Here is a 24,155-nt window from a genome sequence, read left to right as displayed (position 1 = left end):
GACTCCTACCAGTATCATTCTCATTATGAGACTACTTAACTGCATTACAATTTGCCGCATATGTTTACGCCAGGATAAAGCGATCTTATTTATCAATATTTAGTCAGAAATAAAAAGCTATACTCTAGCATATAATTAAAATACATCGTGAATAATGAGCGAGATAATACCTTGCTATACTGGCGTCTCGACCTAAGCTCGGGGGCCATTAGGTACACCTGGTCTAACCGCGAAGCTCTTTATGGTCAGTGTTACATAAAGAATGGAACGAGGGCAACCAAAAGGATACTCGGACATATTTAGATGGTTACAGGACGATAGGAAGGCATACTGCGAATACAACCATATCACTATAGATAAGGGGTCAATAATAGATCAATACCAATAGGACACATTCTCACGGAAACGAGCAATAAAACATCTGTATCGTATCAAAAGTGATAGGTAGTATTTCAGCAGATTATATTTATTTTGATCTCTTGTCTGTCCTAAACGCCGTGCCATGCAAACAACATCCATTAATCCTAACCCTGACAACCTCTAATCCCAGTATCGAATCTCACCATCCATACCCGCCGTGACGACCTTGCTCGTCTCTTGAGGATGCCATTTGACGCTGGTGATGGCTTGGTTGCCAGCCTTGAGCTTGTGGTACATCTTGCACGTCTTCCAGTCCCAGAAGCATACGTAACCGCCAGAGTCACCTGAAGCAAGGAACTGGCCATCGGGACTGCAGTCTAAGTCGATACCCAGACCCGCGTTGTTATGACCGCGGTAACTCTTCTTTCTATTTTGACGGAACTTGTCGTTTGCGCCGTAGACCAGGATCTGGTTGTCGGAGCTTTGGTATGCGACATATTTGCCACTTGGGTGAGGAGCCGCGCGGGTCATGGGATACATGTCTGGCTCAGCAATGTACTTGATTGGGACGGGGATGCCGTAGTCCCAAGCTCGGAGAGACTTGTCGTCAGAAGTTGTCATGAAGCGTCGGTTGTCATCGACAAAGGTGATAGTGTTGATGGCTGCCAAGTGGTGATCGTACTCTTGCACAACTTCCTTGGTTCGGATATCGAACTGAACAATCTTCTTGTCCGACATACCAGCCAGAAACTCGTTGGCATGCTCGGGGCCAGGGTTGAACTTGATGACATGGGGCGTCTTTCCGGTTGTGAACTTGTTGACGCACACACCTGTCTCTGTGTCCCAAAGCTTGATCATGCGATCGTATGATGAAGATAAGAATTGAGTGCCTGACGTGTTGAAGCAAATATCCGACAGAGCCTTTGAATGGCCGTGGTAAGTTCGTAGTAGTTCCCTGTCGTGGTACATGTCGAATATCTTGACGGTGGTGTCGGCGCTGGCTGACAGAAGCAAATGTCCTGAAGTAGGGAAGAATTGTAGCGCAGTAACTGCTTTGTTGTGGTTCTTCCAAGAATGGATCTGCTTCCTCGGGATGTAATTGGTAACGCTTCCCACTTCCTTGCGGAGGTCGATACCTAGGTCCTGGGGAACGTGCATATAAGTCCTGCCTTGGTAGTCGGTTTCGGCAGACCCGTGGAACTCGGTTCTCTCGTCTCCCATATTTTCCGCCTCTTTCCTTTGTTCTAGCGCCTTGGTTGGTGCCTTGACGATTGTGCCACTCTCAACGACCTCCTCCTCCTCTTCCACAATCTCATATTCTTCATCGCTCGCCAGTTCCTCATCCTCTGCCACAATCTCGTACTCGGCCTTCTTGTATCGCGCCCAGGGTCCAACATATGAGCCAGGGCCTTCTGCGATGATTGCGCTGCCCTTGTCTTCACGTCCAGCCCGTATTCTCGCAGCCTCGGCCTTCAGTTCTGCGTTTGTCTGATACTGTCGCTCGGGACGACCCCCCAGGCGCTCGATAGCGCGGTGCTTGCTTCGGAATGTGTGCTCGCTCAAAAAGGTCTCCTCTGCGTGTCCGGTTGGGACGCTCTTTCGCTTCAAAACATTGCTCTCGTCCTTGAATGGGTTCAGAGGGCCAGCCTTGGGACGCGACAGGTCTTCGGCCGTAAAGGGAACCACGGCATGATCGGGTTCAGCTTGCTCTCGAACGATGAGCGCGTCCTGGGGCGCCATATTTGGCGGATACTCCCCAAAGTCCGCCATGATGAAAAGCAGGTAGGCCTAGACCAAGTATAAAGAAAATGAATAGCCTTGAAGCGGATCCAAGATCACACAAAGTGGCTAAATGGTTTTGTCCCTTGGGTGAATAGACTCGATTTTTCCGCGACCCCGTTGGGAGATAGATAGGTATTGGCAATTATCTGATGGATGCGCAATGTGTAGCCAAACTTCATTGAAGCGCGACAGATTGGAAGTGAGTTCCAAATGTTTAAAGGTCACGTGACTATAATCGCATAGCGCATGCGGGAGCGACTTCGCAAGCTACCAAGGTTTGAAAGCTTTGGATGTTGAATCTGAGTAGGGGACTTATAGACAAATATTCAGTAACTTAGTACCTCTGTAGACATTTTTACATTAATTCTCAGGTACCTTAAGACTTAATGCTCTAGTTTCATCACTGCTTCCGAAGCAAAATGGCACGTATAATTCAGACCTGTTCCAAAGCATAAAAACTGGCTATTTTATTCGGTCATTAATCAATTATCTCACTGGCTGAAGGGCGACAGGTGAGACCACCGAATCGGGATGCCTCAGTCTCCAACAGAACATGTCATGCACCGCCTTCGTCAAGTGATAAACCAGAGCGCCAGCTGGCATGGTACCAGGATATATACGCCAAGCCCGCCTCTTTATAAAAAATATATAAAACCTGTCATTCTATGCCATACCATCTTCCACTCGTCATGTGCTGCCGTGGCAGATTCATATCTTCTCGTCGCGTGACTAATCGACTCGGCCCTGGGTGTCAGCCGAGCTCGACTAGTTGGATGAACATTGCGATCTTTTCTATCTGACGTAGGCAATGCCTAACATCGGGAATAACCGGATCACGACTCAGTCAAGAGAGTAACCACTTAGGAGGACTCGTCTCGGATAAGAGCAACAATCATGCTGTAGAGGTAGAAGAAGAACATGATCAAGTGGAATCCCAGCTTGAAGAAAGATTCCTATTTCGAGTTAATGCTGTGCTTTTGCATGTCCAGAGTTGTTTCCGTACCTTCTTGTGGACGTTGAGCTTGCGGAAGATCTCAGTCGCATCGAGGAGGTGGGTGTTGTCAACGATCCTAAACTTTTATCAGTATTTCGTCTCGAGTTCCAAGACTGGGTAACTTACTTCTTAACGTTCCAGCCAAGGAGAGGCAAGTTGAGAATAAGAGGCACCCAGTATCCGTTGATAAGGAAGAGGAAGGTCAAGAAACCGTGTACGGCAGCCTCGGGGATAATGTAGGTGTTGAGTCGGTTGCAGAGGTCAATGGGGTTGATGTAGTCACTATAATTGGGCGATCAGCTTTCATCCCATGTGGCAGTTCAGATACGCGCATCTGGGGCGCAAAGTTTGACCACCGAAGCAGTGTTTGAAAGAGCCGCTGCAAACATACCATTCCAAGTCACTGTACATGATAGTGAAGAAGACCTGCAAGAAGAGGTTGACGGCGTTGATAAGCACCGACAACAGGAACAACCAAGCTTCTCCGGACATCATCTTGGGCTAAAGTGTGAACGGGCGACGTTATGGGTGGGTAGTCGAGTCAAGTTGGGGATGACGATGTTAGTCGAGGACAAGGACAGCTAGCTGTTTGTCAAGCAAGCTCTGTCACAAGCTGGAGTTGAGGGTCTGGCGAAGCGCGGAGTGAGGGATGATAAGCCTCGGGGGAAGAGTTGAATCGCAAATAGATGGCTTCTGGTATCGACGTTGCCTTGCAGAGAAGGGATTCAGATGTCAGAACGTGAGGGGAATACTGTAGTGGACAAAAGTAGTGAAGAGGAGAAATCTTGGTGGCGGGCAATGGATGGTAGTGTAGTGGCAGCGGTGGTGACTTCTGGTGGAGATAGTGGAGGTGGGGAGGGACCTGGAGAGGTTAGGTACAGCATTAGGCTTAGGCAGGATTAAAGCTAGCGGCGATGATGGAAGCGGCAAAGAGCTCACAGGGCACACTTTGTGAATTGGGAACAGCTAAAAAATCTCCAAATCCCCTGTAGACAAACTGATCCTGGCAGCCCCAGGCCCTACCGGCCGAATCCCCTGCACTGGAAACGCCCTTGACGGCGGATGGCGTGGCCGATGGACGCCTGCATGTGGCTGAGAGCCATCCATCTCTGTGCTTCGAAACTTGACAGCAAGTGCCATTTGCGTCACTCTTAAATCCGTGCCCAGGGGACTTGGGCTGTGACTTGATAATGATGTAACGATGGATGATCTACCTTGGTAGAAACAAACAAACAAGCAAAGGCTGATCCGTAACAATATCCACCAACTAAGATATCGTAGCTTCACATGCGTATGGCAAGTAGTCTTGGATCATGGGATGTCAATAATTCATATCCAACCTTTTAATGTTTATTATCAACATATCAATTTTGGTTTCATGCCTCACTGCTCGCCTTTACAATGCACCGCTGTCATCATCATCCCCAAACTCCTATGTCAACATGACAATGCCAAATCACATCTTCTATTTAGTAAAAGATTTTTTTATGCCTTCGCATCGCCATTCTCGGTGCCGGGCATCGGTAGAGCACCACCGGGAGAATTCTCCTGTCGCGCTGTCAGAATCTCAACACCATCTTCTGTGACGAGAAGAGTATGCTCTATAATTCATATTAGCTTGTGTCACTTCCACGCACCCAAAGTTCAACTTACCAAACTGAGCAGTCATCTTGCCATCAATAGTAGTGCTTGTCCAGTTATCGGGCCAGGTGATATCTCTGTACTTTCCAAGAGCAATCATGGGCTCAATAGTAAAAGTCATACCAGGCTTGCACTCGCCGACAGTCTTGTTCTTGGCGTAGTGAGGGACGTTAGGAGGGCAGTGGAAAAGCTTGCCAACTCCGTGGCCACAGTAGGTTCGAATAACACTGCAGTTGTGCTGCTTGGCGTGCTTCTCGATAATGTTGCCAAACTCTCGGATCAATGTACCAGGCTTGACAGCCTTGATGGACTCATCCAAGCACTGCCGCGCTGTCTCAACCACGCGAACGGTATCAGGGTCAGCCTTGGCCTTGTCACCAATGTAGTAGGTCTCGTTCAAGTCGGCGTGGTATCCCTCGTGATACAAAGAAACATCGATGTTGAGGATATCACCGTCGAGGAGAACACGTTGATCGGGAATGCCGTGGCAGATGACTTCGTTGACGGATGTACAGCAAGACTTTGGGAAGTTGTTGTAGTTCAATGGAGAGGGGTAAGACTGTCACGTTGTCAGTATTCGCGGGGTGGCACCAGCAGCTGAGATTGCAGCTAGATATTCCAAAAAAAAATCAAAAAAAAAATACATACGTTTCTCTCAATGCATGCCTTGTGGACGAGCTCGTCGATGTAATCGGTGGTAACGCCAGGCTTGGCAGCGGCAGCGGCAATATCGAGGACCTCCCGTGCAAGTCTGCAGCTCTTTCGCATAGCATCCTGGCCCGCCTTGTCGAGGATTTCGATCTTGTTACGGTTGGTGAGAGAGCGGCTATACCTGGGGTTGCCGTCTTGCCACCACACGGGGTGGGGGATCGATTGAGGCAGAGTTCGATGCGGCGACAGAGGGTAGACAGGTCGCAGAGAGCCCGAGTAGGGGAAGTTAGGGAACGGGTTGTAGTAACCGGTAGCTGGATCTGGTGAGATTGCTTTCGGAGCTTTCAGGTGGTGGAGGATATTACTTTGCGATTTGTGCATTGTCTTGTGGATGCCCTGCGATATTGTCAGCTGTGTTCCTGTCGCATAAAGTCCAGTCCAGTTCGACCACGTACCCAGTTACGCTTGAAGCACTCCTGAGAACAGAAGAAGCTGTCCTTGATTCCGAGCTTCAGGCAAGTCGGACACTGTAGCGATCCGGCATCGTTGGAGCAGTCGGCGCCCATGCACTGCTTGGCGGGGGCATCGGTAGCCATCGTGTTGGTGTTGATGCTCGAGTACGTCGTGCAAAGAGAGTGTGCTGGTCAAACAAGGTATAAAGAGGAAGTAAGTTTTCTTGCTAACGACTATGCGACTACGAAGCGCTAAGTAGTAGTCTCCCAATTGTCTCTACCGTGGTGCAACTTTCAGAAGAGAGCAAAAGATCGACTCGGCCCCATTTGGCGACTTGATAAGCCTTGATAAGGGTAGTCACTTACAGGCACTGAACTGGCAGCTCGTCTAACGGAGGGGGGACTCGAACGACTTTTATGCATTTTATGCGATTGGAGCACTAACAGCGCTGTGTTGAAACGGAGCTGTTTTGGGAAGGTGGGGGATATTGACAAAACGGATAGATGAGCAGTCCTCAGTGTATCAGAAAAATTGGCCGCTGGAAGCATAAGAGAAGAAGTTAGTAGATCAGCTTATGCTACTTAGACTGTACTCTTTAGGCTATTTATTTTATACACCAAGACTTGAGAGGGCAACTTTCCTGCTACCCACTGCGCAGTGTATCAGAGGAAAGATGTGTATTTCGTTCTGTCTGTATAGTAGCCAATCGCGCGAAGAGGGGAGCCTGGTGAGCTGCGTCGGTGTCTGTTCAACCTGTACCCTCCTTCCTTGAGGCTGACATGGAACTAATTTCTATTATCATAAATTACGGTTCTTAATTGGCTTCTCTGTCATATCACAGTAAGTAATAACAAAGGCATAATCCCATGGCTGCCGAGTGCTGTAGGTAACCAAGTGATACTATTGAGGTATGTGGTTGGTTGGTTGGTTAGATTCTATGACGCTTATTTAGCCTTTGTCCTTTGGGAACGAAGAGACTCTTATAATAATTGTTGAGAAAACGCAGATCTTCAATAACAAGCAGTAAAGCAGCCCTTGTGGCGTAATGGCTAACGCGCCTGACTTCTAAGCAAACCGTGTTACCAAAAACATCGGTTGTAGGGTATCAGAAGATTGCAGGTTAGCCCTGCCTCGGGCTTCTACAAGATAATTTTTTTGGGTGGATTTAAGTTCTTGTGTTAACAGTCACTCGAGATGCGAGGTGGAGGGGTACACGTGACTGTGTCCGATGTGGGGTACCACTGAGCGGGATGCCATGTAGGACTGGATGGGGCCGTACCGAGCCGCTTTACCAAGACCTCAGGGTATTAGAAACACAAGCAGCACTTGGCTCGGCTCCATTAGATTTATGCGATATCACCGCATCGGTCGAAGTCGCTGTTGCTGTAGACTCGCCTGAGGTAGCGCCACTATCCCTTCTATAAGCTTGGTAATAGATCCCCACTGCTCTTCAAAAACTGACGAGACGAGCCTCGAAGAAATGGCAATGACCGTTGATCCAGATCTAGTCAACAGCGTCACTAATAGTGATACTCATTCATTGGCTAGCGTGTTTAAATCTGGGAAAGAGGAGATGCATCGGGAGCATTGCCTATACTCCACGGAAAAGCGGGCGAATCAGTGGTGTTTCGGACTGGCGACTAGAGAGGGATCATTATTAAACAAAGTCCTACATGTACCTGCTACCTGCAAACGCAGGTCTGTACGAACGCCCTATTAGTGTTGGTCGTTTTCCTATACAGTTTCATCCAGACCTCGAAGTAAAAGAGAATACTTTGCAATTTATCCTCCGGGTAAAACACACTCAAGCTTCTATGCAACAAGTGCCAGATACGAAGATCCTGCCAACCGTCTGGCATTCAGGGTTGTCTATACCGATCTCTCTAGTGGCCAGGAAGTAGATGAGTACGCTTTCCGTTCAGTATACTCTGCAGTTTGCAGGGCGAACACCCTGGTGGATATTCTTTGGGATGGCAAGTCAGATGAGGACATTATACAAACCCCAAGGCAATATTTGGAAGTTACAACGCAGAAAGCAAAGACGAAACCCTACCTAGAGACGTTTGTCAAAGGAGGTTATACGGGCACGTTTCTGGGGTTAGAGGAACAGGAACAGGAAGAGGGACAGGAAGATGATATTGACAAAGACTGAATGTTGGCTCGTTCCCTCAAAGGTCAGTTAGAATAGGCCTTTTTTTTATCTCTTCGTCAGAGAAATCATGCACAACATAGCATATAACAGAGGTCTAATAACGGGGAAGATAAGTCAATGCAAGACTCGAATGACATTTAATATACTCATACAGAGCTATATTTCCAGTGCTCCTGGGTGTTAAAGCAACATACGGGAAGTAGTTTGTCCTGTGTCTTGTGCTTGTGGCCCTGTCGCTCTCTTGTGAAGCCTGGACTGTCTGGTACTTGAGATATGCATTGTGACGATTTCTTTTTCCAGTCTTCTTGTTGGATTATAATAAAACCTTATAAAGAACTCTGGACCCTTCCTCTCTCCAATATTTGCGGCAATTATGTGTCTACAATGGTAACTAGACTATCTAGATTGCTGGGCGCTCTTATTAATGCCGAATGTTTTCTGATGGATAAAGTGGATCCCCGCTTCCGGCCGGCCGCTATCGCTTTGATGCAACCTGAGCAGCCGGTCCTATCGGGGCTTAAATCGGGTTCTCTTTAGTATGACGACCTGAATATCTCGCCTTGAACTTTTTTTTTTACTTTTCCTTCTGTCTCCGTTCGTCCCTGAAAGAAAACTTCTCGTGATCAAAGATGGAGAAGCCTCAGAAGATCGTTGTTGTTGGGGCTGGTCCTGTTGGTTCTTTGGCAGCTTTGTATGCTGCTCAACGAGGACATGAGGTTGAAGTTTATGAGTTGCGACCTGGTAAGTGACTTTTCAGGTATATCCTATTTATTTGTCGAGTCGATCAACTTCCGCACGGCCGAAAAACTTGACAGAAACTGTTTTGTTCTGTCCTCATTTTCTTTGGGTTTTGTCGACGAGAAATCTTCTTGTCCGGTTATTATACTCATCGGCGCATTCACTTACTGGTCTAGACCTCCGGGATCCCAGCACTATCCCGCTCAACTTCACCAAATCCATCAACCTCGCCATTTCTGAGCGCGGGATCAATGCTATGCGCCATGCTGGCCAGCCAGGACTTCTTGACCATGTCATGTCCACAACAATTCCCATGAGAGGGCGCATGATTCATGGCCGGAGTCCTACCGGAGCTCTTTTTGAGCAGTCTCAAGACTACGATGTCAAGGGACGGGTATGCAAAATTACCTCAACGCTTTACATATTAAACTGACGCTCTCGCGGTAGGCAATCCATGCTATTGATCGGGCAGGTCTGAACAAGCGACTGCTCGATGTTCTAGACAACATGCCCAACGTCAAGCTGTTCTTCAACCACAAGCTTACAGGCGCAGACTATCGCGCTTGCAAAGCTTGGTTTGAAGTCGCTGACGGAAAAGCGTCCAAGGAGTCTCGTTACAAGGAGATTGACATCTCCTTTAATCTCATGATTGGCGCTGATGGTGCCCATTCTGCTGTTCGCTACCACCTTATGAAGTTTACCCGGATGAACTACCACCAAGAGTACATTGACACTCTGTGGTGTGAGTTCCATCTCAAGCCTGTCCAAACAGACAACACAGCCGATCCAATGGCCAAGTTCCGGATGTCGCCTAATCACTTGCATATTTGGCCAGGCAAGGATTTCATGTTCATTGCCATTCCCAGTGATGTGCGCCATTCTCACTTCCCACCCTTTCTCCACATTTTGATTAACACTCAACTAGGACGGCTCTTTCACATGCACGCTCTTCATGCCAAGCAAGGATTTCTCAGACCTCGAGAGCAACCCAGCTAGTGTGCCAGCCTTTTTCGACAGTCATTTCCCGGGTGTTACAGATCTAATTCCTGGCGATGAGCTGGTTGAATCTTTCAACACAAACCCTCACCTGCCGCTTGTTAGTGTCAAGTGTAAGCCGTATCACTATGGCTCTTCTTGTATCATTGTTGGCGACGCTGCTCACGCCATGGTGCCTTTCTATGGCCAAGGCATGAACGCTGGAATGGAAGATGTCCGAATCCTCTTTTCCATCTTGGACAAGCATAGTCATATCGATGAGTCCAATAACCCTTCTAGCGAATCCTCCTCCGCATCAGGGCCCGCCTTTCAACGAGCACTCGCACTGGCAGAGTACTCGGCCGTCCGTCCACCAGATGCCCATGCCATTAATGATCTTGCTTTACAAAACTATGTCGAGATGCGATCCTCTGTTCTGTCAAAGCGCTACAGGCTGCGGAAATATCTCGAAGAGTGGATGAGTGTGTACTTTCCTCGGCTGGGCTGGCAAACAAAGTATTCCCGTGTAAGCTTCAGCAATGAGGGTTACCTGGATGTCATCAATAAGAGTGACACACAGGGAAAGATACTGGTGCAGGGCTTCTTGGGATTGCTTGCTAGCCCCTTTATTGTTTCAGCAGCAATGTTTTGCTACCGTTATCGGCGGTCAATATCCGCCATGTTCAAAGCAATCCGACAACTACCCTAACTCCGAGACCCTATCAGATTTTTATTCGCCTTCATACAAGCTCTCCTCACGCTGTTCATAGAAATTATTTATTGCTGCTCACTTGCAGAAAAGCATTGGCTGTTAAAAGTCAAGTTGTACTATATAGAAAAAAACGATCATTAAAAAAGATAAATTGGTCCTCCATGCTTTACTTTCAGTTCGGCTTGCCTATGACTGGAAAATTCGACCCAACTTCGACATTAGTACTTGTTAAATTGGGTCGTCTCATTCCTTGGTGTTGCAGTTTTGGGTCACCATGACCTTACTCAATGGCCAGCGAGATCTTCTCATCCGCATAATCTGCGTACATTATCAAGATATTATAAAATATTACCTTAGTGTGCATGAAACTGTGTTCTTTTACATGTTGTTCTGTTCGTCAATATAGACTCTGCCACCGATGGTTCTCAATGCGCCAACCTGAATATATGCGTTTATCAGAGTAGATTATTAGTCATCCTAGAACTTTGAATTTTTGGTCCTACAACGCTACGGGACCCCAGCGAGAAGTAGGCCGAGATACCGTCGCTTCAAGCCCACGACTACCAGAGGCGAGAGTTTCGCTATCAGTCAATTGATCGTTTCGATCTAATTTGCCAGGCCTTGATTGCATACGCAGAGGCAAGTCCGACAATCACAACCCGGCAATCCTCATAACGGGACATCTCGAAGAAACATACTAACAAGGATTGTCCACGTCAGGATTCAGAACATCGAACCGACGACTGTCACCCGAATCTATATTCGTTCGAGTCGACATCGAGATCTCTCGACAGGTCAAATCGCCCACCATGCCCTCCATCACCAACATTGCGCACATGTGTTCGCATCTCCAGAACGCCTCTAAAGCTCGTCTTGGTATAACATCCGTCAAAAACTGCAAATACAACCTGCAACTCGCCCTCGCTCTGCACCGGTCTGGTTTCTTCTCGGCCGTCTACCGTGCCGGTCCCAGGCCTCCTACAATGGAACAAATGATCTCTGAACCACCTGTGACAGTCACAAACGAAAACGTTGCCACGATGCGCCTGTGGCTGGGCCTCAAGTACTGGGACGGCAAGCCTGTCCTCGGCAATGCCAATGCTATCAGCACACCGAAGCGTCTCATGACGGCCAACATCAAAGAATTGGCCAGACTTACGAGGGGGTTCCCGACAAAGGTGTCTGGTGGTGTTGTTTCGGGTCTAAATCTCGGAGAGTGTCTGTTTGTTGCGACGTCCCAGGGTGTTTTGGAGGCGCGAGAGGCCCTTGCGAAGAAACAGGGTGGTCTGTTAATGTGCAGGGTGTCATGAGCGTGAATATGAAAAGAGATCTGCTTGAGTAGTCGGGGAAGCATACGTGCTATCATGATACGATAAATAAGGAAGCCTGTATTGTACAACTAGATTAAATGTCCTTGCCAGGACCGTTTGTATATCAAAAATCAATCTCAACATGGGCGACTATCCGTCGCTTTACAAATATTTTGCTATTCCGCAGTGTTTTGTCTGGTTTTTTGCGTATCTCCTTTACTGGTATGCGGTAAAATCACCATTCGCCTTCGCTTAAAACAGGTATCTATACAACAACTCAAAAATACAAACTCTTCTCCTCAATGGTTAAATCAGCAATCTCATAGCTTCCACCATCTATCCTTGGGTTTATCTCGCTGTAATGACGCTTTCCGGCTCTCAATTCTTCTCTTCCTCCGTCTGATGTCCTGTGGTATCCTTCTCTTCAGCGGCGTCGGTGGTCTTGACGTCGCCCATATTATCCTTCTTGCTTGCAGTTTCAATCTCAGTGTTTTGTTTCTCGGTCGTCTCGGACTCAAGGGCAGGCTCAGAGTCCTTCTCCAGCAGAAGGACCACCTCTTGCTCGGTCTCTTGTCCTAGCTCGTTGCCAGAAGTCTTAGCTGTCTCCTTTACAGCAACAGGGGGCTGAGAAGAGCTCTCCTCCACCAGGGGGACGATATCGGAGTTCTCAGTAGGCTTCTCGGAATCGACAACAGGCTCGTTAGGCTGACCAGCGGGAGGCTCTTGGGGTGCAGTCTCTGTTTTCTCAGGCGTGGTGATATCAGAAACTTCGACAGGCTTCTCTTCCTTGGCAGGCTGGGGGGTGATAGGTCGAGTCGCCTCCTGCTTCTCCTCAATTGGTATCTTGACAGCCTCCTGAGCCTGGCTTTCTTTCTGTATAGGCTCGACGACTTCGTTGTGGACCTCATCGGCGGCGGCAAGTGCTGGTCCGGGCTTCTTCGAGTCTTTTTGCGCGTTGTTTGTCTTGATCTCTTCGGTTGTGCTCTGTGACTTGGTGGGCCCAGGGGTCTGTTCTTCCGGAACAACCTCAATTGTTGGCGTCTCATCTGAAGTTACTGAGCCGGCGGAGGGCTTCGACTCGGCAGGTCTTCTAATCTGTTTCCTAGCACTTCCTGGTGTCTTGGCGCCAAACTCGCGGCGCGAGGGATCGGCTCCGGAGGATAAAGATCGTTTCGTTGTCTTTTTTGGGGGCGTGGTAGGCACCTTCTCGGCAGTCTTTGAAGATGAAGCCTGGGTTGGTCGCATCATACGAGCTAAAAAGCTCTCGTCAACGGGTGCTTCCTTCTTGGCATGAATTGGTTCCGAGGGCTTCTTAGGAGGAGGGCCCAGGCTTGGTCGTGGGCGACCGACATTTGAGGGTTGGCGTTTGACTGTCTTCCCAGCGCTGACACTGGTTCCTGTTGCGCTGGCCCGGCTACCAGGTCGAGCAGGAACGTTGAGATTCTGCGAACTTGCTGAGGCTTGAGCTTGACGGCCTGTCTTGGCTCCAGATGCCGCAGTTGGCGCCATAAGAGATGCAGGAAGATGCACAGGTTTCGTGGGAGATTTAGGCTTTGGCTTCACGAAACCGGTGTCGCTAGTAGTAGGCTTCAATGGCTGTGGCTTCTTGCTGGCCGTGGTCGTGGTAGGCCGAGTGGCTGTAGAACTAGTTGCGGAAGCTTGCCTGTGTTCCTTCTTGGCTGCCGGGGCAGTCTTGGCTGTTGGCTTAGTCTCAGCTTTGTGAGTGGTGCTGCTGGGAGGCTTTGTGGCGGAAGAGGACTTTGCTGGAGGTTTGGTGCTAGTAGCCTTGGTCGAAACGGCACTGGGTCGAGTCGTAGTCGTCTTTTTTGGAGTGGCAGCCTTTACGATTGCTGCAGGAGCCAACTCCTTAACGGTGTTGGCCTTGGGCTTTCCATTGGTAGCTGCGGGAGCTGCGGGAGCCGCTTCAGGCTTTTTCTCCTTATTTTCCTTCTTTGGCGAAGCAGGAGCGGGTGCCTCTGGAGTATGCTCTTCTGGAGTATGCTCTTCTGGGGCAGGCTCTGCTGGCAGCAATGAAGGCGACGGCTCTTCCTTGTCAATCTGCTTGTCTAGGTTGATACTGGGTTCATCGGTAACAGCTCCCATCTGTTCCGTGGGTGTCTTCGGGGGCTCAATTGGGTGACGAGGCGATTCAGGAATATCCTCTTGAAAAAAGGGCTTGTTTCCTCGTGGCGCATCTTCCAGAGATGCAGAGGGCCTGTCGGGAACGGTTGAAACGGATTCTGAGTCGGTATCCATGCTTAGTCGTCGGCGAGAGACGCTGGACTCGTGGCTGGGATCTCTTTGAAGGCCTATCCTTCCGTCCTTCTCAATAGCAACAAAGTTGGTTCTAACTTTTGACAGAGGTCGAGGCGATTCAGATACGACACTGGTGCCTGTTGAGAAATAAAACAGGTTTCGATTAGCAAGGGGTCGATGGAAGGGAGAGGAGAGAAGAATGGAAGGACACGGCAAGAATGACGCTGGGAGCTAGTGTGGACAGTTCCAGGGCAGGTAGAACCGCAAGTAGATCAAGCTCAACTCAAGCTTGCCAACTTTAAAAGCGGCGCGGCGCAGTGCAGCAACTCTAAAGTGTTCTTTCTACCAGTGAGGAAATATCGGACACGCTCATTCTTGTCATGGCGTGAATATCGGTCATACCTTGGACGGGAGTAGAGGCGCCAGACGATCGACCTCTTTCGGGGCTCGTGTCGCCCTTGTTTTCGAACATGGCGCGGAGGTTCTTAACCTGACTCATAGTTGCTGAGGGCTCTCAGAGCGAGACGAGCCGAGCAGGGTACGGTTTTTGGTCGAGAGACCTCGAGGTCTTTTTGGGTAGGGTTCGAGCTGTTCAGCAGGGCTGGAGTTGGGCGTGTGCAAGTTGCGGTAGGGACAAACGAAGGACTAGATTAGATGGGATGAGTCGAGGTGTCGTCTGGCTGGTTATGAACGACGTCGCACAAGGAGACAGGGTTGTACTTTAGGTTACTCCCTGAGGTACATCAGACAGACGGACTCGCTCAGGTCAGGCACAGGCCGTTAGTGGATTGAGGGGCGAGCCGTCAAACAACCTAAGCCCGGACAGCCCAGGGGTTACCTGCTGGAGCTGGTTTAGTGAAGTACTGCAGGAGGCGTTTCAAGGCTCGCGGATACTCTCCAGTGGATGACCAGGTTGGTTCGGTAGGTGGAGGTGGAGGCGAGGGAGATAGGTGGAGGGCTCGGGCACTACTGGACTGTACAAGTATCCGTAGAGTGTCGGTTCTGCTGCGTTGGGATGTTGCTGATAGGTAATAGGGGTCAAACAAGATGGTTTTGGTTTTCCTGAGTCGACTGGAATAAGGATGCAGGATTGAGAACATGCATACGGTTTAAACTTGATGTTCTATCTTGCCAGGCAACTCAGCAACCAGCCGATGCATTCCACGTGAATAACGCTGATGATCGCTCGGCAACAAGACGCCAGTTATATCGTGTAATTACCCATGCGACGCTTTCGTCGCCAATATCGAGTGGTAATAAAGAGTTAGTTGCTCGGTGACTTTGGACTGGGTCGGTAATAGACTGATGGAGCCGTGTAAATGGTATGGTATGCGTCTGAACAGGGATGCAGTCGAAATGAGGCACTAAATGGATCTCGTTCAATTCAGGCTTAGCCAGGGACCAAGTAAATTACCATCGTTAAAGGAAAGTTTGTAATTCCCACCCATCACGTCCCAGGAACTGTACGAAAGGTAATCAAACAATTGACCAAGCTCGTTGTCCGTCGCGGATAGTCGCTTTGACAAATTGAACTTGAAACAAAGAGGAGCTACGACTGTCTGACGATTGTTGTGCAGCGTTGGCATGGTCACATATGAGAGGAACTGACTGCAGAACAGAAGCTCAAACTAGGTAGGTGCCCACATAGGTTTCCTGAGAAAGAGAGTTCGGCAAACGGTAAAATTAATGAAATAACACGAAAGTTGACCTCAACGTGGAATGGACTGGCCGTACACTAAGTTAGCAGCCCAGACTACGAATACGTACGCATCCGGACAGAGAGAGGTGTCACTGTCACCTCGTTCTTTTGGTTACCCCTTTTCCATCAGCTCCCAAGCTGGAAGCTCCCGCCTGATCCCATTCACCTCGGCTCTGTGCTCCAGTGATTTCCTCAGTGACCCGCAAGGATTCTTCAAGCAGGATAATTTAACATTGTTCTGCCCAAGCGTCTAGAAGCTCTACGATCAACTCTGGTTGGGTGAAATGAAGCTTTGATGTTGACGTGGGATCGCATGAGCTTGTGTGGGGATATCTCTGTCTCATGTTGCTCTCTCCCCACATCCACCGATCAAGCTCTCGTTCCAGATAAATTATTACCTGTGGACCATTTCGAATTCAAGGGTATTATCGTTGGATTATTTTTATGTGATGCGTAGCAAGAGAGAATTGATCCGGTCTTTTCAAATATGTACCTACGTACCTCATGAGCCTCAATCTCCAGAGGGCCGACGGTCGGCTTTAAACGATTCCACTGTACCTATCAACAGTTTAACAGCAATAACAAAGCAATGAAGCGTCAATTGACATCTTCTTGGTTCATAATGTACAAAAAGACTCTATAAGCCAAACCAATAAATAAGAATTGGCCTTTCTGGCCACCAATGGTGAGCGTTGAAGCGATCAACATAAACCTTGTCCCCTCTTGGCGCTTTTCGGCCAGGCCACTTTTTACCCGATAACTACCAAAAATCCAGCGGTTCATTTTCTTTACTGTCTCCGGTCTTCGGACGACAAAGAACTTGATCTTGTTCTCAACTCCAATTGCGTCCATCATGTCTTTCCGCACTCTCAGAATCGGTACAGCATAGCATCACTGACTCGAGACGAATCTCTAGGTAGCTAATTGTTCTTCCCACTTGCAGGTCTCATCCCTGGTGACGGTATCGGCAAGGAAGTCATTCCTGCTGGACGCCGCATCCTCGAAGCCCTGCCCTCGTCTCTCGGCCTCAAGTTCGACTTTGTCAACCTCAAGGCCGGTTTCGAGACCTTTGAGCAGACCGGTGCTGCCCTCCCTGACAAGACTGTCGAGGTCCTCAAGAATGAGTGTGATGGTGCGCTTTTTGGAGCCGTGAGCTCTCCTACTCAGGCCGTCAAGGGTTACTCATCACCCATCGTCGCCCTGCGCAAGAGGCTCGACCTCTACGCCAACGTCCGACCTGTCAAGACTGTCATGACCGCTGCTAAGCCCATTGACATGGTTATTGTCCGCGAGAACACCGAGGATCTCTATGTCAAGCAGGAGAAGACCTACGATACTCCCGAGGGCAAGGTTGCCGAGGCCATCAAGCGCATTTCCGAGAAGGCTTCGTTCCGCATTGCTGCCATGGCTGGTGACATTGCTCTACGCCGACAGAAGATCCGAGATGCTGGTGCCTCCAGCATCCACAAGTCTCCTCTCGTCACTATCACCCACAAGTCCAACGTCCTGTCCCAGACTGATGGTCTCTTCCGTGCCACCTCCAAGAGGGCCCTTGCTGATCCCAAGTTCTCCTCCGTTGCCGTTGAGGAGCAGATCGTCGACTCCATGGTCTACAAGCTCTTCCGTCAGCCCGAGGATTACGATGTTATTGTCGCCCCCAACCTGTACGGTGACATTCTCTCCGATGGCGCTGCTGCCCTTGTCGGTAGCTTGGGCCTTGTCCCAAGTGCCAACGTCGGTGAGGGTTTTGCCATTGGTGAGCCTTGCCACGGTAGCGCTCCCGATATCCAGGGCCAGAACATCGCCAACCCCATTGCTACTCTCCGATCCACCGCGCTAATGCTCGAGTTCCTCAACGAGGAGGAGGCTGCTGCCAAGATCTACGCTGCTGTTGACGGTAACCTGGAGGACGGCAAGCTGCTCAGCCCTGATCTGGGTGGAAAGGCCACTACTGAGGAGGTTGTCGCTGACATTCTCCGACGTCTGTAAGACAGGGAGGAAAAGGATGGACTCCCAAAAGTTGCTAGCGAATTCAGGATTACCATGCTATTCGATACTGTAAGAATGTAGCCAGTATTTAGAAATGACTCGAAAATTCACGTCAAAACGAACAATCATATGAAGATCTAGAGAGGATTGTATATTTTATACCTTTTGGTTGTCCATCTTTTCCAACGCCTTGTATGACAATGGCACCCTCATCCAGATTCTACGACTCATCTATCTGTCGTGAACTTCTAAACCCCTGGCAAGGAGTCGTTATGACATTATATTACAAGATCATAGACCCGTTCATTTGTGTTGTACATTGGCGCAATATGGATTGTGCCTCAACCATCACATCTCTGATGTGTCTGGCAATTCTCTTCCAAGTCCTGGGACTTGTTTATTTGGTTCGCTTAGCCTCAATCTCAGCCTGGTGCTTGGCGACCAACTCTTTCCTACACAGTTGTTAGTGATTGCAGCCTCTTACACAAATGGTTATACATACTGGAGATGAGGAGGGGCGGGAGCGTAGTGGCTGAATTCCATGCTGAACTCGCCCTTGCCCTGAGTAGCGGCACGAAGCTGGGAGCTGAAGCCAAACATGGCATTCAAACTGCAGTCGCAGATAAGAGTAAAGTCCTCGCTACCAATATCGGTATCGTGAATGGTAGCGTTGCGCTTGTTCATAAGCATCAGAATGTTACCCTGGAACTCGTTGGGGGCAGTAATAGTGGTCTTCATCAGAGGCTCAAGGACCTGGCCACCGGCTTCAGGGAAGGACTTCTTGAACGCCATCTGTGTGGCAAGGTTGAAGGCGTGATCGGAGGAATCAGTAACGTGAGTGGCACCATCGTTGACAACCATCTTGGCGCCAATAACCTTGTGGCCCAGGAGAGGTCCCTTTTCACAAACAGCATCAAAACCCTTGGCACAAGCAGACAGAAACTTGTCGGGAATGTTACCACCGACGACTTGGCTCTCATAGTGGTTCTTGTCAGGCTCATCGTTGGGCTCGATCCATCCAGCAACACGAGCAAAGTCACCCGGACCACCACTCTGTCGCTTGAAGAGGAAATCATAGTCGGCTCGGTGGGCAATAGTCTCTCGGTAGGCAACACGAGGCTGGCCAGTGACACAGTCGGTCTTGTACTCACGTCGCAGACGCTCAACGTAAACTTCTAGATGCAATTCACCCATACCAGAAATGATGGTCTCCTCACTCTCGGCGTCGACGTGGACACGGAAAGTAGGATCCTCACGCTGGAAACGGTTCATGGCCTTACTGAAGTTGTCGGCATCTCCGGTTCGCTTGGGCTTGATAGACAGAGACATGACAGCATCGGGGACAAACATAGAAGACATGGTGTAGGGGAGACCACCATCAGTGAAAGTGTCACCAGAAGCACAGTCGACACCAAAGACGGCACAGATCTCACCGGCACCAACCTCGGAGACGTCCTCCATCTCGTTAGAGTGCATGCGGACAATTCGAGGAATTCGGACCTTCTTATCAGTTCGGGAGTTGAAGAGGTAAGTACCCTTGCTCAACTTGCCCTGGTAGACGCGGATGTAGGTGAGTTGACCGTAGTTGTTCTCCTCGAGCTTGAAGGCAAGACCGACAAAAGGAAGAGAGTCGTAGGGAACCAGCTTAACAGTCTTCTCATCCTTGGACTTGTCCAGACCAGTGTTCTCGATCTCAGAGGGGTTAGGCAGGTAGTCACAGACAGCATCGAGCATGGGCTGAACACCCTTGTCAGCGAGGGCAGAGCCCATCATGACAGGAGTGAAAGCACGAGCAATAGTAGCGCGGCGGATAGCAGCCTTGATCTGAGCATTCGAAGGCTCCTGCTCCTCAAGGTACAGTTCGGCAATTTCGTCATCGACATCGGCAAGCTTCTCAATCAAGGCCTGGCGCTTCTCCTTGGCAAAGTCCTGGAGAGGGCCAGGAATCTGGTCGGTGATGCGAACCTTGGTACCACGGGGACCTTCAAAGTACATAGCCTGCATGTTGATCAAGTCGACAACGCCTAGGAACTCGTCTTCGGCACCAATAGGAATCTGAATAGCGGCGGCGGGAATCTTGAGCTTCGTGTTGATCTGTTCGACGGCCTTCCAGGGGTTGGCACCCATTCGGTCCATCTTGTTGACGAAGGAGAGTCGGGGGACATTGTAACGTTTCATTTGACGGTCGACGGTGATAGTCTGAGACTGGACGCCAGAAACAGCGCATAGAATCATGACAGCACCGTCGAGGACTCGCAGAGCTCGCTCGACTTCGATAGTGAAATCAATGTGACCAGGTGTATCAATCAGGTTGAAATGGTAGGTTTCCTCTTTGCCGTTTTCCGTTTTCTTCCAGTCAGCGAACGTAGCCGCAGACTGGATGGTGATGCCTTTTTCCCTTTCGAGTTCCATAGAGTCCATCTTAGCGCCGACAGAGTCTTTGCCTCGAACCTCGTGGATCGAGTTGATTCGGCCGGTGTAAAACAGGACTCGTTCACTAACAGTTGTCTTTCCGCTGTCGATATGTGCCTATTAGGTTCTTATTAGCAGGCGAGGAGGGTTGGTGGGGGTGTCATGATCATACAGCAATACCAATGTTGCGCACTCGAGACAGACGCTTGGCCTCCTCGGTGGACATGTTTGCGGCGACATATTCTGGTGTCAGACTGGCAGCATCTTCTTGAGCTTTCTTGAGACTGTTCCATGGTATAAGTGAAGTGTTTAACAGCTACGTGGGGTTTCAATTGAACTCACGCTTCTTGCGCAGCATTGCAGACTCGCTTGGTCTGGCTAAAAGCACGTCGACTTTCCCAGGCGGGGGCAGCAGCAGATATAGTAAAAGAATGGCTACCGCAGCTTGACTGCTGGGCGCCTAGTATCAGACGGCTATTGAGCCATCTGGCAGCCCTTGTTGCCCTCATTGTGCAAACTTGGACTTCAGTGAAGAAGTTGACGAGAGGGTTGCCAATGAAGGTCGGCCCATTAGAAACTTTTTTCTTTAGAGTCGGGATTAGCAGGAGGGAGGCGCTACGCCACGTGCGTCTACGTCTCTGATTCGCTCAGCGCTTAATTCCCGCCAGAAACGGTCCTACGCCTCCCTGTAATTTGGGTGAATATGATGGAAGCTGGTACAGGAACTTGACTCTCAAACTTTATACACTCTGTTACAATTTGTCTTTTCTTTTCAAGTGTATCATTTAGGCTTATTTATGCCATTCTTATAGTGGTATCATGTGCGGTATTCGTCCCATCACCCGTTGCGCCCTTTTGTCCTCATAATCCACGTCTATCCCACCGTTAAACGCCAAAATCAGCTCATGTCCACATCAACAAACCCTTGTATAACGCCAGCGTCATGAATCCATGGCCTCTGAAAGGAGACGGCTCTATGCTATGATGCAAAACTCTTCGGACATCATCGTCAAAAAGTGTGGAAGATTCCCCCACCTAAAAGTACAAAGCCCATTGTGACGACGGCCATCACCAAGGGCGTTCCAGAGGGTGTTAGAGATATTGCTGCGTTGTCCTCGTCATCCGAATCCCAGTCTGACTCTTGGAACCCATCCGCTGCAGTGAAATTATGACCTGAAACAGAGGGGTTCTCGGTCGCCTTGTGCTGATTTGCCACTGCTGTTGCGGATGGAATGCTGGCTCCGTAGCTCTTGAACGCGACGCGTTTGGTTGCCGTAGAGTTAAAGTCGGTGGCAGCAATTCCAACCTCATTATTGACAAGGTCATAGACAACGTAGGCAGATCGAAGAAAGGTGTTTCCAAGTAGGTAGAGGTCGCTGGTATCGTTCTGTATGCCAAAAGAGCACATTGTATGGCCCTTGTAGGGGCCCGACTGAAAAACAGGCATGTTGGCCCTATCGCTGGCCATGGTGAGAACAAGCTCGTCCATGCCTACACTGATAACGGGGCCATCAGGACCAGCAAAACCAAAGGTGAAATTCCCGTTGTTCCTACCGTAAGCACAGGGAAGAACAGCAACTCCATAGTATGGTGACCAAACGGCACCAACCTCTTGCCAAATCTCGGTCGCCAAGTCGTGGGGTAAATAGCTCAGCGTGGTTCCGGAGTCAAGGACTGCTGGGATTGGGAAGCATTCCGAGGTGAGGTTATCGCTCCCACTGGAGCTGGTAGCGACCAGCGAAGTCAGTGCCACTACAAAGTGATAGTAGTGACCGTCCACCTTTTGAATGTCGATTCGATGCATGTCTCCAACATACTTTGCTGTGTCCACACCTCCGAAGAGAACCGTACCGGCTTTGGCATCCAAATCATTGAGCCAAACGCTATAAGCGATTGTGTTGACATAGCCTGCTTCGTACATTGCGACAGGAAGGTTCGGATAGATGACGTCCGTTGTGCTGCCCGAGGCCTCATTCTTGGCGTAGCCAACACCGATGAGTCCATAAGAGATATTTGTCTTGACAGCCAGACCCATGGTCAAGTTATTGATGACTGCACCGTCCAGTTCAAAGTGGTCTTCAAAATAATCACCCTTGACATAGCTGTTATCTACAAAAGTTATGCCGAACATGCCGGGCGCAACATGCTTGAAGGACTTGGATTTGTCGGGATCGACTAGCAGGAATTGTTAGTAACGAGGAATACAAGACACCAGCAACGCATGTTCTTACAGCTTCCAAGAGGGCATCCGCCTTTCCCATTGTCATTGTCTGTACATACGTCTGCGCAATTCCAAGGGACCCAGACATCGCTGCTCCCAGTATCGAGCTGAAGGGTGACCTTTTGGGGCGGGCTTCCGATTGTGACTTCCGTAAAGTATCCTCCTTCGGATCTGTCATTACTGATGACTTCCTCATATGTTGTTTTGGTGCGACGGGCCAGCTGCGGTTGAGGATGGCGACCTTCAATGCTCCACTGGACAGTTTGAGCGTACACAAGGCCCCATGTCGAAACCAGTGAAGCGCCCCAGAGCCACGACTTCATTGCAGCCACCAAGGATGAGCTGTTGGAAGCCAGAGAGATATGAGTTCAGGAATGGCGTTGCAACGAGGTAACGCCACCCTCCTCCATAGGGTGAATGGGCGCGAGGCCTTCCAGCCAACCAGTACAAAGAAATACAATAGCAAAGAATGTCGTGGTGTTCTGCAATACCAAGTGAGATATGTATGATGCAAAAAGAAGAATTGTAGGGTATCGGATCAAGCGACGTGTGGTGCAGGAGCGCTTCCCAGTTAAGTGAGTTCCGGTCCAGTGGCACTAATGAGGCGTCTGTTAAAGAATGGCTGCGCAGAAGGCAGGGTATACAGTATCAAAGACAGGACGTGGGAGGTGGAGACTCTGACAAGTACAATGAGGGGAATTCTGGAGAATATAAAAAGGACAAGGGTGAGGAATGCAACGAAAAACGAATGAGGATAAGCAATTGGTTGATTAGAAGGTATCGATTGACAGGAGAAATCAGAAATGGATGGTCGAAGTGGAAGAAACGGCACGGGGGGGCCACGCAAGCTGTGAGTCGGGACTTTCCTTGTTGGACGACGACTATTACCAACTTGTCAGTCAGTAATACCAGCCAGTACGGGTACGGGTACCTTAGTACCTGTAGTACGTACGTGCTAGCAGCTGGAGGGTGCTGTGTCCGTATGGACGGGTAGCGGTTGAAAATAGCGCCAAGGCGGATGTCTTGTCTTGTCGACCCTTGCCTTGGCTCAGTGCTACTTTACTTGGCCTTGCCCTGCGCTTAGAATAGGGTGAGTGGTTAAAAGAGAGAAATCCCCTTTAACTGGGCCAATCGAGGGAAGACATAAAGCATTAGAGACGGACATGCGTGTTGCTGACAGCCGTTTTCTGTCTCGTGCTTCCTGTCCATCATCATCATCAGATACCTTACTGTAGGTACCAACATACTTGCCCTAGTACTGTATCTTACTGTAGTAGCTAAATGGGCGGGTACTGACTGGGTTTAGATGGTCTAATCGTTTGGGGCTTACGAAGCCTTGTGCTAATTGTTTCGTATGGGCCGAGTGCCTCTACAGACACGATCGGAAGCTAAGGGCATAGTGCCTGTCGTTTAAGTCTGCTCCTATCTCCCTGGTTGCCGATAGATTTCTGCTTGTCGGGATACCTGGTAAGAGAGGGAAATGCCCGCCCATCACACACTTTTGACCTCTGGGCTAGCGCATAAAGTCACTCTTGGTTTATTTATCAGATCTCAGTATGTATAAGTTCGGTACCTAGATACCTACCAGAGTAGGTAAGTATTGGGTAGATAATACGAGATTTGTACAGTGGTAAAGTGGTTCGTAAACTCAGATGAGACTGCCAAGAAGTGATCATCGGCGCCATCGAATTAAAGCGCGGTACCTGGCAGATCAATAATTGAGTTTCCCAAAAACAAATGGATGATCCAGCTCATAAAATGGTTGGATTCGACCCTTGTCTTTTCATGCATTTTCTCCCACTTTCCGTAT

General features: G+C 49.4%; 10 protein-coding genes across 10 annotated transcripts; 4 read left to right on the top strand and 6 right to left on the bottom strand.

The window, feature by feature from the left end:
• Nucleotides 1–416: 416 nt before the first annotated feature.
• On the bottom strand, nt 417–2,264 carry FGSG_01399 (uncharacterized protein). The gene has a single exon (XM_011318893.1). The coding sequence runs from the start codon at nt 2,128–2,130 to the stop codon at nt 541–543; it is 1,590 nt and encodes a 529-aa protein (XP_011317195.1). The 5' UTR covers nt 2,131–2,264; the 3' UTR covers nt 417–540.
• A 231-nt stretch (nt 2,265–2,495) lies between these two features.
• On the bottom strand, nt 2,496–4,216 carry FGSG_01398 (uncharacterized protein). Its single transcript, XM_011318892.1, has 4 exons — nt 3,528–4,216; nt 3,263–3,418; nt 3,146–3,212; nt 2,496–3,095 (listed from the first exon to the last, which is right to left on the bottom strand). The coding sequence occupies exons 1-4, from the start codon at nt 3,629–3,631 to the stop codon at nt 3,003–3,005; spliced, it is 420 nt and encodes a 139-aa protein (XP_011317194.1). The 5' UTR covers nt 3,632–4,216; the 3' UTR covers nt 2,496–3,002.
• A 405-nt stretch (nt 4,217–4,621) lies between these two features.
• Nucleotides 4,622–6,024, bottom strand: FGSG_01397 (methionine aminopeptidase 1 precursor; the record flags this gene model as incomplete). Its single annotated transcript, XM_011318891.1, has 4 exons — nt 4,622–4,737; nt 4,790–5,336; nt 5,426–5,824; nt 5,884–6,024. The coding sequence occupies 4 exons, from the start codon at nt 6,022–6,024 to the stop codon at nt 4,622–4,624; spliced, it is 1,203 nt and encodes a 400-aa protein (XP_011317193.1).
• A 1,530-nt stretch (nt 6,025–7,554) lies between these two features.
• Nucleotides 7,555–8,033, top strand: FGSG_01396 (uncharacterized protein; the record flags this gene model as incomplete). The annotated part of the gene is made up of 2 exons (XM_011318890.1): nt 7,555–7,579; nt 7,624–8,033. The coding sequence occupies 2 exons, from the start codon at nt 7,555–7,557 to the stop codon at nt 8,031–8,033; spliced, it is 435 nt and encodes a 144-aa protein (XP_011317192.1).
• A 629-nt stretch (nt 8,034–8,662) lies between these two features.
• Nucleotides 8,663–10,455, top strand: FGSG_01395 (uncharacterized protein; the record flags this gene model as incomplete). Its single annotated transcript, XM_011318889.1, has 4 exons — nt 8,663–8,774; nt 8,948–9,165; nt 9,219–9,641; nt 9,697–10,455. 4 exons carry the CDS (start codon nt 8,663–8,665, stop codon nt 10,453–10,455), a joined length of 1,512 nt encoding a protein of 503 aa, XP_011317191.1.
• Nucleotides 10,456–11,019: 564 nt separating this feature from the next.
• On the top strand, nt 11,020–11,846 carry FGSG_01394 (uncharacterized protein). Its single transcript, XM_011318888.1, has 2 exons — nt 11,020–11,097; nt 11,179–11,846. Exon 2 carries the CDS (start codon nt 11,268–11,270, stop codon nt 11,766–11,768), a length of 501 nt encoding a protein of 166 aa, XP_011317190.1. The 5' UTR covers nt 11,020–11,097; nt 11,179–11,267; the 3' UTR covers nt 11,769–11,846.
• Nucleotides 11,847–12,146: 300 nt separating this feature from the next.
• On the bottom strand, nt 12,147–13,871 carry FGSG_01393 (uncharacterized protein; the record flags this gene model as incomplete). The annotated part of the gene is made up of 1 exon (XM_011318887.1): nt 12,147–13,871. The coding sequence occupies one exon, from the start codon at nt 13,869–13,871 to the stop codon at nt 12,147–12,149; it is 1,725 nt and encodes a 574-aa protein (XP_011317189.1).
• Nucleotides 13,872–16,576: 2,705 nt separating this feature from the next.
• On the top strand, nt 16,577–17,712 carry FGSG_01392 (homoisocitrate dehydrogenase; the record flags this gene model as incomplete). The annotated part of the gene is made up of 2 exons (XM_011318886.1): nt 16,577–16,601; nt 16,667–17,712. The coding sequence occupies 2 exons, from the start codon at nt 16,577–16,579 to the stop codon at nt 17,710–17,712; spliced, it is 1,071 nt and encodes a 356-aa protein (XP_011317188.1).
• Nucleotides 17,713–17,965: 253 nt separating this feature from the next.
• Nucleotides 17,966–20,633, bottom strand: FGSG_01391 (elongation factor G 1; the record flags this gene model as incomplete). The annotated part of the gene is made up of 4 exons (XM_011318885.1): nt 17,966–18,164; nt 18,215–20,241; nt 20,297–20,408; nt 20,467–20,633. 4 exons carry the CDS (start codon nt 20,631–20,633, stop codon nt 18,110–18,112), a joined length of 2,361 nt encoding a protein of 786 aa, XP_011317187.1. The 3' UTR covers nt 17,966–18,109.
• Nucleotides 20,634–20,896: 263 nt separating this feature from the next.
• FGSG_01390 (uncharacterized protein) lies at nt 20,897–23,121 on the bottom strand. The gene is made up of 2 exons (XM_011318884.1): nt 22,356–23,121; nt 20,897–22,299 (listed from the first exon to the last, which is right to left on the bottom strand). The coding sequence occupies exons 1-2, from the start codon at nt 22,666–22,668 to the stop codon at nt 21,134–21,136; spliced, it is 1,479 nt and encodes a 492-aa protein (XP_011317186.1). The 5' UTR covers nt 22,669–23,121; the 3' UTR covers nt 20,897–21,133.
• Between the last annotated feature and the right edge of the window lie 1,034 nt (nt 23,122–24,155).

This window comes from Fusarium graminearum, chromosome 1 (assembly GCF_000240135.3).
Source record: "Fusarium graminearum PH-1 chromosome 1, whole genome shotgun sequence".
Classification (NCBI taxonomy): domain Eukaryota; kingdom Fungi; phylum Ascomycota; class Sordariomycetes; order Hypocreales; family Nectriaceae; genus Fusarium; species Fusarium graminearum.
The sequence above is the reverse complement of the archived record's forward strand: the minus strand, read 5'-3'. Positions and strand labels throughout refer to the sequence as shown.